The 12,033-nt window shown below is 36.0% G+C and overlaps 1 protein-coding gene across 7 annotated transcripts in view; it reads right to left on the minus strand.

Annotated features, from left to right (window-relative positions):
• Positions 1-12,033, minus strand: part of KAT6B (lysine acetyltransferase 6B) — a 121,654-nt gene that overhangs the window by 58,804 nt on the left and 50,817 nt on the right. For all 7 annotated transcript variants that reach the window (XM_074907197.1, XM_074907199.1, XM_074907195.1 and 4 more), the window contains exon 3: positions 2,174-2,282. In XM_074907197.1, the coding sequence (XP_074763298.1) occupies positions 2,174-2,282 (109 nt within the window). The remainder of the gene's footprint in view (positions 1-2,173; positions 2,283-12,033) is intronic.

A 12,033-nucleotide genomic window follows, 5' to 3' on the forward strand; every position in this document is an offset into this window, starting at 1 on the left:
GCCAGTAGTGGGCACTGCAATTTAATCTCTGATCAACTGAACAATTTGCTTGCTGTGTGCAACACGCAATTTTTTATGTTTGTTAGACAGCAAGACCAGCTTCGAGATACACTACAATGTGCAAAATTAAAAATCCAATTACAATAAACCGCCACTTGAGTGAAGTTGTGTTATTTATAAATTACACTGAGATTGGTTTTTATTTTAGTTAGGCACCAGTAGCTGAAGTTTAACCATCCAGCAATCCAACTGGCAGTCTCAACATTTCATTCTTTATATCTAATACATCTGAGGAACTAATTAAAGATAATTTAGTCTTAATGAGGCAGAGAAAATATATCAGTGTTAATTCAAATGGAAGCTGATCCATGAAAGTCAAGACTTCCAGATCTAAAGCATCTTAGACCTAACAGGGGATTATTACACAACAGAAGAATAGCTGATATCTAAGTTCACCTGATTAATGTAAACTCTGCATATCAGAGTCTAATGAGCACAGATCCTACTAAATTTCCAAATATTAGAATACAGATTTGAAAAATACAGGAAGCCTGTAAACCATTAAGGGAAGACAGTTTAAAATCTATGGGGTTTGGTTTAGCACACTGGGGTGAAAAAGCCACTTACTTCACTGTTAACCATTTGCTTGAATAGATGAAAAAATACACCGGCTAACAAACACAAAGAATCTGTCTGGGGTGACAGATTCAGAAGCACACAATCAAAAGCATATCCTGATAACTGAAAACACATTTTTGACCCACACTATCTTGTTTTTACTCAAGTACTTTTGTAGCTATCATAATATCCAAGGCAGACTATAAAATGACAACACACATGGACTCTGAATTCTAAAACACAAACAGTACTTCCAGCCTTCTCAAAAGCAGCGCTGGCTTACACAGACTGTACTACTTCACTACTCACTTCCCTCCCGAGCACTTCCCTCTTCTTCATTCTGGCCTAGAAGTTGGCGTGGCTATACAATGTACTGGACTGAGAAACTGATCAAACTTCTTATTTGTTCTTCCATCCAGTTTATTTGCAACCAGGTGCCAGCACAAAGCAGTAGTGCTAAGCAGCCTGTGATTTTAAGCAACACTGTTATTTTGTCTTTGAGATGGGATGGGATGGCCTACACTGCAAAGCTTTACCAGAAGTACTTCCCAAGGCAGCTGAGAGCTTACAGAAGCAAATGTTTCTGGTGCAGCTAAATAAAAACAGTCCACTCAACTGACAAACTATACTGGCCAAATAAGTCCTCCTCCAGCATAAAGCTATTTTCCACAGGGGTTTTTTTCCAGAATAGTTAAACTGATCAGAGGACTTTTTCACATCCAGAACTCTAGAGTTGCGCCAGAAAAAGCTTTATGGCATAGAGCTGCTAAGAGATTTGTCCAAGTTTCTTAGCCAAAACCTTCTGTAAATCAAGAATAACCTAGGCCAAGAACATGTTTGGTATCATCTATGTGCATGCACTGCACAAAGCAACAGTGTGCTACAGTATTTCATTTTCAAAATCAACCTAAGTTGTTCACTTTAAGGAAAGCGCCTGCATTCAAAACAGCCACATGGAGTCTGTAAGACCTGCTGCAACACACAGGAATAAGGTATGCAGTAGAGTCACTGTCTTGTGCCTGACAAGTAACAGGTGCCTAACAGCTTTAGCATGTTATTTGAAATACTACTCAAATTCCCACCTGAGTAACAAAATAATTTTATTTTAAAATAAATTAAATGGATACACAACAGGCAACAGCAAAGACTGTTACACAGTCTTTATTATTATGAATATTCCTCAGCTTCTGAAATGTTGCAAATCTATGCACACAAAATTCTTGACCATCATTTAATGTCACAATGCAAAACTGTTTTCAGATCAAACATAGATCCTAAACAGTAACAGAATTTCTGTATTTTACAAGTGTGGTTTCTCTATTAATTTACTAAGCGGATCTATACTTTTGGCATAAAAATGAATTCACACATCTCATTTGTACTTATCCAGATGAAAAAATTTTAGTAAAAAGTTTCTCTCACCCCCTGCTTTGTTTCAGTTCTCAATCTATGTCCAAAGAGAGGATGACATTCAGAAGTTTAAAATATTGTTAATACCTTAAAAACAGACTTAAACATAAACACTTCTAGTATTTGTAAAATTCTGTCAACTTACCACTGCTTCCACAGTCTGCACAAGACAACAGCTCTTCTGGTTTTTTCTCACGATTTGATTCTTTTGTTCCCAAACAAAAGCTACATATCGGGATGGGATCAGCTCGTGGCTAGATTGAAAAACAGACAGAGTTAGCTAGAGAGAGAGGGAAAAAAAATAGAAATAAAAGAAAAAATAGTCTTACTTCACTTTTACCTGACATTTTGATGTAGCACTTATTTATTATCAAGACAAATGTCCATTTTACTCACTTTAGAGTAACAAATTTTACTGTCTTAACATACTTCATAAATATTAAGGTGAGTCATAATAAGCAACCTTGTGTACTAAAATCCATGTAAACCTCTCCAACACAAGACTAGTTTATCAAAAATGAGGAAAAATTAGAACTTAGGACACTATTCCTGAACACACAATTTCAATGCCAGAACACAATCACTTGGTCTTCAGATGCAATAGCACTCAGAGATGAAGACACAAACTGGATTTTATTATAGATTAATATAGTTCCTTTCCACACAAAAACCTATAAAAACTCTCAAAGTTAAGACATACTTTATTACTTTTCCATCCAATACAACTCTCACCTCTCTATCAAACTATCATTTTAGGGTAAAAACACTGTATTCAACAGATCAACAGTTATCCATTACAGTCTGAGGAGTCCCATCAGCTATGATAGTCAATTGGAATAAAAAACCCACGCAAATCTTTCAGTGTCTGGAAGCAATACACAGAACTTTTCAGAGAAAAATTTAAGAACTGACACAAACTTACTTCCTGATCTTCCCAATCTGTTATGTGACAAACTATCTGTAATTTAATACCTCAGTTTCTTCAGGTAAATTTTAGAGCTTTACTGAAACTATTTAGCTGCATCATCCAAAATATTCATTAATGTCTACATAAAAGTATCTGTAAATAGATCTCTAACAAATAAAATTATGTGCAACTATTTTTTCAAGTGGGATACTCAAATAATAGAGTACCTTCCCAGGCTGGCTTGTAGCACCTAGTATCACAACTACGGAAAAATTAAAATAGTTTCTTTCACAAAGTCATAGTTTCCAGGTTTAGCTAAACAATGCTGTTAGTTTTAGATACCAAAGTAATTATTTGTTGTTTTCACCTTCAATTTTTACATTTCCACTCTATGCCACATTACTTTGAGAGCTGACAGACTATCTTCACTTGACCTACAAATCTGTATTCCATTAGTGGGGAATGCTTGTTTTTAAGGGTATTCTTAAGAAGGCATCAGTTCCATGTAGATATGCCCTTACACCCCAACACAACGTAATACAGAAAGACTGAAACTAGGTTTATATTATTAAGCTTTAGGTCTTAAATCAAGTACCAGATTCCAAAGAACACTGACACCAGCAAGGTAAAGTTGTCCTACCCAGACAAGAGGAGCACCCATATCCTCACCCTACCCTACAACCACTTCTGTATAAACATACCCTGAAGCGTAGTACATTTTCTGAAAGCTTAGTCCTCAGAAGGTCTGATCACTGTTCGTCTCTTCACAGTCCAATTATCAGAATATTGACATACTTGTATACCCCAAAGAGTACACATAAAAGATACCAGAGCTGAAGACTTGTCTTAAGTATGGAGATGTCTGTTCTCTTCCAGAAACTACAAAAGGGAACTGCAATATTACCTTCTTATAACTAATGAGAACAAACACGGTCTGCAGTCCTTAGTGTTACCAAGACCTCTCTTATGAACTATACGGATAGCTGAAATATTGACTTGCTACCTGGATAAAAGTAATTGTTGAAGTTAAGAAACTGGCAGATTTCCAATTTAGTCACACTTTAAAAAAAAATAAAGAAAACTGATGTTCTCAGTTTTGGCAGGATGTCACTGAATGAGATTAGTAATTCTATAGGTGGGAAAGGATATACCAATTACCCGCAGAAATTTTTACTCGCATGTTAAAAACAATGCATAAGCAAATAAAAGAAAATGAATTAGTTACTATTCTTGCCAATAAGATATCATAAATCAAGATATCTGTTCAATCTTTACACTTTTAAACAGGCTTATATTTGGAACAAGACAATATTAACAAAAAACCCCCTAAAATATACCAAACAGCTGCATAAAGATGGTCGAGAGCTATCCAAACACAACTGTTCACTTGCAGCATCTTGTGGACATTTCTTAACTGCTACTTAAAGTTTAATACAGATAACTCTAAAGGACAGATTACTCTTTTAGTGAAATCCTGTAAAAATCTCATCTTGGCAACCACACCATTCTCCTTCCCTTTGATATCAACAGTGTTTTAGCTGTTTCAGAAAGGCTCGCTTGGATCAATAATTTACATACATTGCATATCATTCAAACCCAGGTCCACATCTCATTTAACTTTCCAATAACTTTCTTTTCCTTGCTCTAGAAAAAGACATAGCCATTATCCAACATTCATTTATTTTCCTATTTCAACTCCCACCCACCCTTTTTTTTGTTGTTGTTTTGTTTTGTTTTTGTTTTTAACTGAAGGTAAAATAAGGGACAAAGGTTGCTGGCAGTTCAAGGCAACAAAGACTGATGTTCTCATACCAAACCTAATAATAGCTTGCAAAGCCTATCACTTAATACACAAGTTTTCAAGAAACTTACAGGTTCCAGTATATATATTTTGAAGCCATTTACATTAGTGACTGTATTACTGGGTCTGATCTCTGAGCTACTGAAAATTAAGAATGCACACATTCTTGTCAGCACAGTAAACAAACATAGTTTCATATTGCTTTAGCTTGCACAGTCAAAGCAAAATTATATTCATACTGATAGCATTCTTCCTGGCTCATTACTGCCTCGATTAGGATCAACGGATTTTTATCCTAAAACGTGGGGTTGGATTTTTTGTTTTAGTTTTTTGACTGGGTCAGAATATAATCCAAACAGAAATCTATCTCCTACCTGTATCTCTTTTTTTTTAATCACTAGTTTATCTTTTAAAAATATATCAATTGTGTATCATCATCTTCTGAAAAACAATGATTAGTCACCACGAAGGTTGATTCCATTTAATCTCTTACAGAAACTAGTATGGCCAGTTATTCAACACCGTAATATTTTATACCAGATGAACCTGGAATATTTTTCATGTTACTCAACTTCAAAAGGAAAATAACTTTTTCACCCAATACTTAAGAACCACATTAACAGTTTTCTGCTCTGTCACTGAAGATAGGTCTGCGTAACGTTAATCCAGTAATACACTTCTATTTCGTCAACAGAGCTCATAAAAGCGAAGAAGAATTTTTCATTCCTTTAATTTTAGAAACAAGGTAAATGACAACTTTCAAAAGGGCTCAGTTTTCTAGGTCACTAGAAATTGTATATCCAAATTTAAAAGGCTGCCCTGTTCAAATAACTATTTCCAACTGCAGTAGGGGCAAATTTGCAGAAAATGCCTTATGCCAATATGAAATTGCATTCAGAAAATGAAACTTCACAAAAAGCAGTCAGGCCATAGGAATGTTCTCCTTTTTAAAAAAGGATATATTATATACCATGGAGCAATAATATACCATCAACTCAACACCTGTAAACAGGTTGGGTTTTTTATTTTACCTTCCAATTAGAAATTGAACAATACTTATTTAAGCATCATACATCTAGATGTCATAGCCAATCAGTCCTTTAAAACACCATACATCCAAATCGCTGCAGTCCATCAATCCTCTAAATAGCATTAGAAGTACCATATTTTTACATCAGTAATTCTGGCTCAGAAACCCTCACGATGCACACATGGTGATCATCTGCCCAAGTTTACATTTTTAGTTTCTTAACAGTCAGTAGGAAAGAAAGGACTACATTGTAATAAAAATTACACTGTAAAATAGTGTATGTATGTATGTATGTATGTATGTATGTATGTCAAATATGTAAGTTTTAAACAGATCGTATTACTTTACACTGATGAGTTATCAGAGTTTGGTAGGAGATACCTATTTAATCCTGCTACCATACAGTAAAAATTTTAAACCAGGTATTGTTTTTAACATTCACAACAGGAAGTTTCAGATGTATCCCACCTTCCCTTCAGGCAAAAAACACAGAAGCAAAATTGTTCCTATAAACAACCATTGACTGTAGCTGGACAGACACTGTTGTAGAAGTTGTGTGAACCAAGAAACCTATGCAGATATGTTTTCAGAGACTGGCTTACTAAAAAGATCATCAGAAACTATTTAGCAAGCCCCAGTCAGTATCTCTGCTTTCAGCATCGTATAAACCCTCGTTCTGATCGCATAACTGCACCACCTTCCTAAAAAGAAGTAGTAGTAAGGTCTGCAGCTCAGTTACTTCCAATAAAAATTTGGTATACCGTACACGCTATGATTTGTTTTGTATGCTGCATAAAAGATCCTACAAACCAAACAAATCAAAGCTATCAGAACAAGTGTCATAGTCAAGTGCTTGACCTTCAGTATCTAGACTGAAGACCATCAGATGGCCATGTCTGAAAGCAACTGCCTTTCCTCAGAAGGCAATGCAAACCCATTAATGATTTCAACCCCAGTGTGCCTACATATCCTCAACCTGAGTGATGGGAGAAGGAAAATTTCTGAGCTGTTAACCCACCATGCAAAGCAGGAATGCATATCTGCAGAACAAATCATGGGGACTGGGGCACCGGGTGGAGGGGGCAAAGAAAGACTGCAAGCTGGTGCAGCTGGCGAGGTGGAGAAGGATAGGATCACAGCTCATCCTCTTCTGCATGCATTTGATACAGGGTAGAAAAAGGAAGGAAGCATAAACCACCCAGATAACAAAGGAAAAAAGAAAATGGATGAGTGACATCATTCACCATAAAGAATCTAAAAATTAGATATTTCTTTATATTTCTTTATGATAAAAATCATCCAATTTGAACATCTAGCACAGCAAAAAGAACAGGGAATTAAAGAGCAGAGATTAGTGTTTCCAGATTTGGGTTACTGCAGTAATTAGAAAAAACCATGGGCTACCCAAGGCATATACTGTGAAGTTTTCAAGGCCTAAGAAGGATGCTAGCTCCATGTCCACAGACTGGCAAGGACTCAATTATAGTGTCAAAAATGTCAGTTGAGCACGGGGTGCTATAGCAACCTTACCTTAAAAAGTTCAGGTTCCTCCCCCACACCCCAATCTTTATTATACAATAACCACCCCCCCAAAATGTAGTTTTGTAACATTTATAGTTTTAAACTCATTTTAGGCAGTAATTGTTTGTGATTATCCTAACGTTTAAGATTGTTTACACTAATAACTAGTGCATTCACTAAATTTTGATTATAGCTTCAAGGTTGCAGTCTCTTCAGAAAACAAGAAAACTATGCTTAGTGTGTGCTACAGATAGATTAAAAATAACAAAAATATATTTGTGACTTCAGAAAGTGTTTTGTAATTGATTTTTTAAATAAAGGAACATGAATTTCACCTACTTAATATAGTTTACAAGTTGAAACATTAAGGACCCACTATCAATGCCTTCTCACAGTCTTTGCATATATCGCAAGCCCTGAGATTGGTCTACACAAAAATTGTACTAATTTATAAGTAATAACATCGTGTCAGCATTTAGTTAAACTACTACAGTTTCCATATTTAAGCAAAGACTCAGAAGTCATTTATGCAACCACTAAATTATTTTATTTATTTGTTTTAATGAATCACAGCTATCTATTCTGAGAAACTAACAGGCTTTGCCACTGCGTAAAATGAATCCTTGCTAAAAATTCAGCTGGACTTCTGCTACCTTATGCCAAAATCTGTCTCAAAACTCTGGCCCAAAATAACAATATTTTTCCTACTGTAGTTTCTGTGCTTATGGAATTTACAAGCTCATCTAATGACATCTATAAATCCCAGGATTCCCAAGCATTTAGCATGGTCTAACATCCCACCCCCCAAAAAGTCACATTGTTGCGACTGAAAAGTCTTATTTTTGAGTATGTAAAATTACCGGTAACTATAAATCCCAGTGAAAGCAAGGAGATTACTATTTGCATTGCTATAGCACTCTGAGGCTTTAAACAGATTGTCTGAAAATTGTTAGGCATTAGCTGTGTACACACAATTACGGTTTTAAGTGCTAATCTCATTAAATGTTACACACGCATTAAAAGAAAAGTTTCACAGACACTCCCAAGAAATTTAAATTTGAACAGTAAACCAAAAACTTCAACTGTGCACATTTACAACTGGCTCTCAATGCCTTTTCCAAAACATCTCAACACCATCTGACAACCTGCAGTAAGACACACTCTCATGCACACAAATATTAGATCTCCATTACCCTATGAATAGAAACACCAGGCAAGTAATTCCTGGGTTAACAAGATAGAGAGGCAAATTTTACCGAAAATGGAAACTACCACAACTTTCAGTAGGGCTTCCTTGTTGTGGTCCCAATCTTTACCCTACTTCAATTACTTAACTATTTACAGCCTTCAGAAAGACAGAAGAAGCAAGTTTGCTTTTTCAGAACACCTACATTTTAACAAAGCACCTTCATGGACTATCTGCCTTTTTTTTAAAAAAAAAAAAACAAAACGATCACATCATAAGTTTGAAAAAAAGAACTCTTTGAACAAGAAATACCACCAGCAGCAATTTCTAAATACTGTTTTATAAAAATTAATATTGAAAAAAAAAGTGGAATGAGCCACAGGTACTACTTTCTATCAGCTACTGAAGCAGTTGCTCTTGGTCACAAGCAAAGCAAGGTATTATGAATACTTTCAGCTGCAAACCCCTTATTGCACCCATTCTGTGGGTAAAAAAGAAGTTTGCTTTCAACATCTGAAAAAAATCCATCATGTTTCAGGAACTAGTTATTATAAAGTAAACTAAACTTTGATTTAAAAAACCAAAACCAACCCACAGAACAAAACAACTTCTTAATGACAACTGTCCAGTAGATCCCATGTTAGCTCTACAGCACCACACAGGCATCACATGATAAAAAGTACACACAAACTCAAATGATGATAAAAACATTCTGACAGGCTGTTACTGCAGAAGAGTGAAGACATCAGTCCTGCTACAAACCTTAATGTAGCACCTACACATTCAGAAAGCACAAAGCAAAAGCCAGCACAAAGGCAGTTCCAAAACGAGGACAGTCCAGGGTGCCAATTTTTTTTATTATGCCTTTAAGTCTATGAACGTGTTGAGGAAAAACTGTAGTCTGAAACTTATCTTCCCCCGAAAGAGTAATTTCGCTGCTAGAATACAGGTTTATGTTCTCTTATGCTCTTTAAAAATCTCCTATTTCCTTACTACACAGTAGCTTCCTCTGCTCACTTTCCCCTCCTGTACTTTCAAAGAGATGTCTGTATGGGAATTATGATACACAATGTGACTGTCAGAGGTATGTAAATTATCCAAAACTGAGAAGTTTAAAACTCCTCATGTCCTCCTGGATTGAGACACCCCCAAAGGCATCTAATTGCAATAGTGATACTGGATTTCAGAGTTCAAAACATGTTCTTGCAGGTCCATCCTCCCCTTTGTGTACAGACACAGAGCAATCAGGGGATGATTGGTCAACAAGATCGTGACAGCACACCCAGAAAGACTGTGTGTCATGTTCTTGAACCGTGGTCTTGAAAACTGGAAATCTCACTTTCACACTGCACTGCTGATGAGGTGGGAAACTCCTGAAAGTGTATCCAAATTGACATATTTCTACAGGTAACAAGCAGGAGGGGAAGCACTCTACCACCTCAGTGCATAAGAAAACTACAGTTCCCTAAACAGGCTTAAGAACTCTATTCACTGGAGCACTTTGCAAACCTGAGCTGAAATGATGTGTGCAGAGCATACAGTAAATTATTCCCAGCTTTTTCATTGTTCTTCAGCTAATAATTTCATGTAATATTCTTAAAACAACTTTAAAAAGCAAACAACCCGAACAAAACAACAACAAAAAACCCCACACCAAAAACCAAAAAACCCCACCCCACAACCAGGAAGCGTAAAACAAAAAACTTGCATCTTCCTTCCCACCCTGAAAAATATGGCCAAGCCTACAACGCAAACTTGTATGTGTACAAATTTCTCTCCCAGAGTATTTTAATTATCTTGTACAGCAAAACGTATTGTTTACCACCCTGGATACAATGAGTCCCACTTGAACACAGTTCCCTATATCACTTTGTGGGTCTTAGTATTAAACCTCATCAGTCAACAAGCATCACTACAGCTGATGGAACCTAACAGACAAAAAGCTAACCTGCATTTTCATTAGCAAGCACTGTAGTGAGGAAGACATGCATGAAATAACATACACAACTAGAGAGTTTTCTAAATGCAGTTTCTATTTTAAGTTACTGAAAGAAGCACTCCTGCTCCCTTTCTCCAAATTGGGAAACAATACAATGTAGAACAGGGGAGTTTGCAACAATTACTGCTTAAAAAACAGAATGCAGCTTCAGGCTTCAAAAGTATCTTTTCCTTGCAATATGGGAAAGACTATAAAAGCTAAATTCTATTTCAAATTAGACTTTTGTTGTTTCATATAATAGTACAAGATATTAGAAAGAAAAACAAAACTCATTTCAGTTTATTAAAGTTGCTTCAGCTATATTCAAGAAACCAACTAAAGATAAGTGGTCTGCATAGTGAATATTGATCAACATGCAGGAAAGAAGAAACCCTGATCAAAAAAGCCACAAAACCACCACAGAAACACACACACACACATTCTATGAAGAGTTTTATTCATTTGCCCCAGTCCTCTCAATTAGCTTCACATAAGCCAACTTGCCATTCACATTTTGTTTGTAATTTATATCCACTGAAAATTCAAAAAATTCACTTTCTGTTGAAAATCCACCACCCGAAGCACAGGATACATCTCCTGGAGAAGGGTGCAAAGCAACAGCTTAAAAATTCAGATAAATCTCCCAGTCCTCTGGAGGCTCAGCTTTCATTTTTAACAGAATCAATTTAAAGCCTCACTTACAGAGGGGAGGTTTGCAAACCATAGTCCAAGTTTAATAGACAAACAAGACTACTGTAGACAGCCTAAAAATACCACTTTGGATACATGTAGGCCCTGCTATCATTTCAAAATTTACTTAACTCAGACACTTATTTAAATTGCATCCCTTCGGTGTTCTTTCATCAATTTCTGTGATAGCACTGCAGTAGAATGAAGGCTCTTCCCTCCTGAATGGGAGGGAATTTGTTATTTCATGTGTGGGTTTCCTGCTTTGATCCTGCACCTGGGACTAACCAGTTTAAAAAATACATTTACTTTTCCATTATTGTAGTAGTAAAGAGAGTTTTTAAAATAATTTTTTAAAAGTCCTGTAACCAAGGCTATTAATATAACTGGGCTATGAAGAAGGGTAATCACAAGTCCCCTCTAATGCATTCTCCACTATGAGATTACAACCCAACTACAGATCCTGACACCAAGGGGTACTTAACACTTCCCAGCCACGTTATATATAGCTCAAGCTGTAAATACATACTATATACACTGCAGTTTTCTAGTTGCATCTTCCTGTAATTCTGATGACCATCATCTACATACTGCAAATCTAGCCTTGGGCCAAGCAGTCTTCAGACTTCTCAAAACTGTCTCTTTAGTGGTTTTGAAGTGAAAAGACCAAGGGGAAAGAAAAAAAAAAGTTGTGTTTGCTCCTTTTTTCACCTTGTTCAGGGTACCCTTGGGAAATTAATTCAAAATTACTTCTAAATTAGCTTTTTATACAAAGATAATTCAGATCCTTTTTTTTGAAAAAAAAAAAATTTGGTGTAAATAAGTGATGTCTTCAGCTTCATCTAGAGATATTTCAATAAGTTAAAGTTAGAAGGGCTCTTTTTCAACTCCTCAT

Source organism: Athene noctua, chromosome 5, assembly GCF_965140245.1.
Source record: "Athene noctua chromosome 5, bAthNoc1.hap1.1, whole genome shotgun sequence".
Classification (NCBI taxonomy): domain Eukaryota; kingdom Metazoa; phylum Chordata; class Aves; order Strigiformes; family Strigidae; genus Athene; species Athene noctua.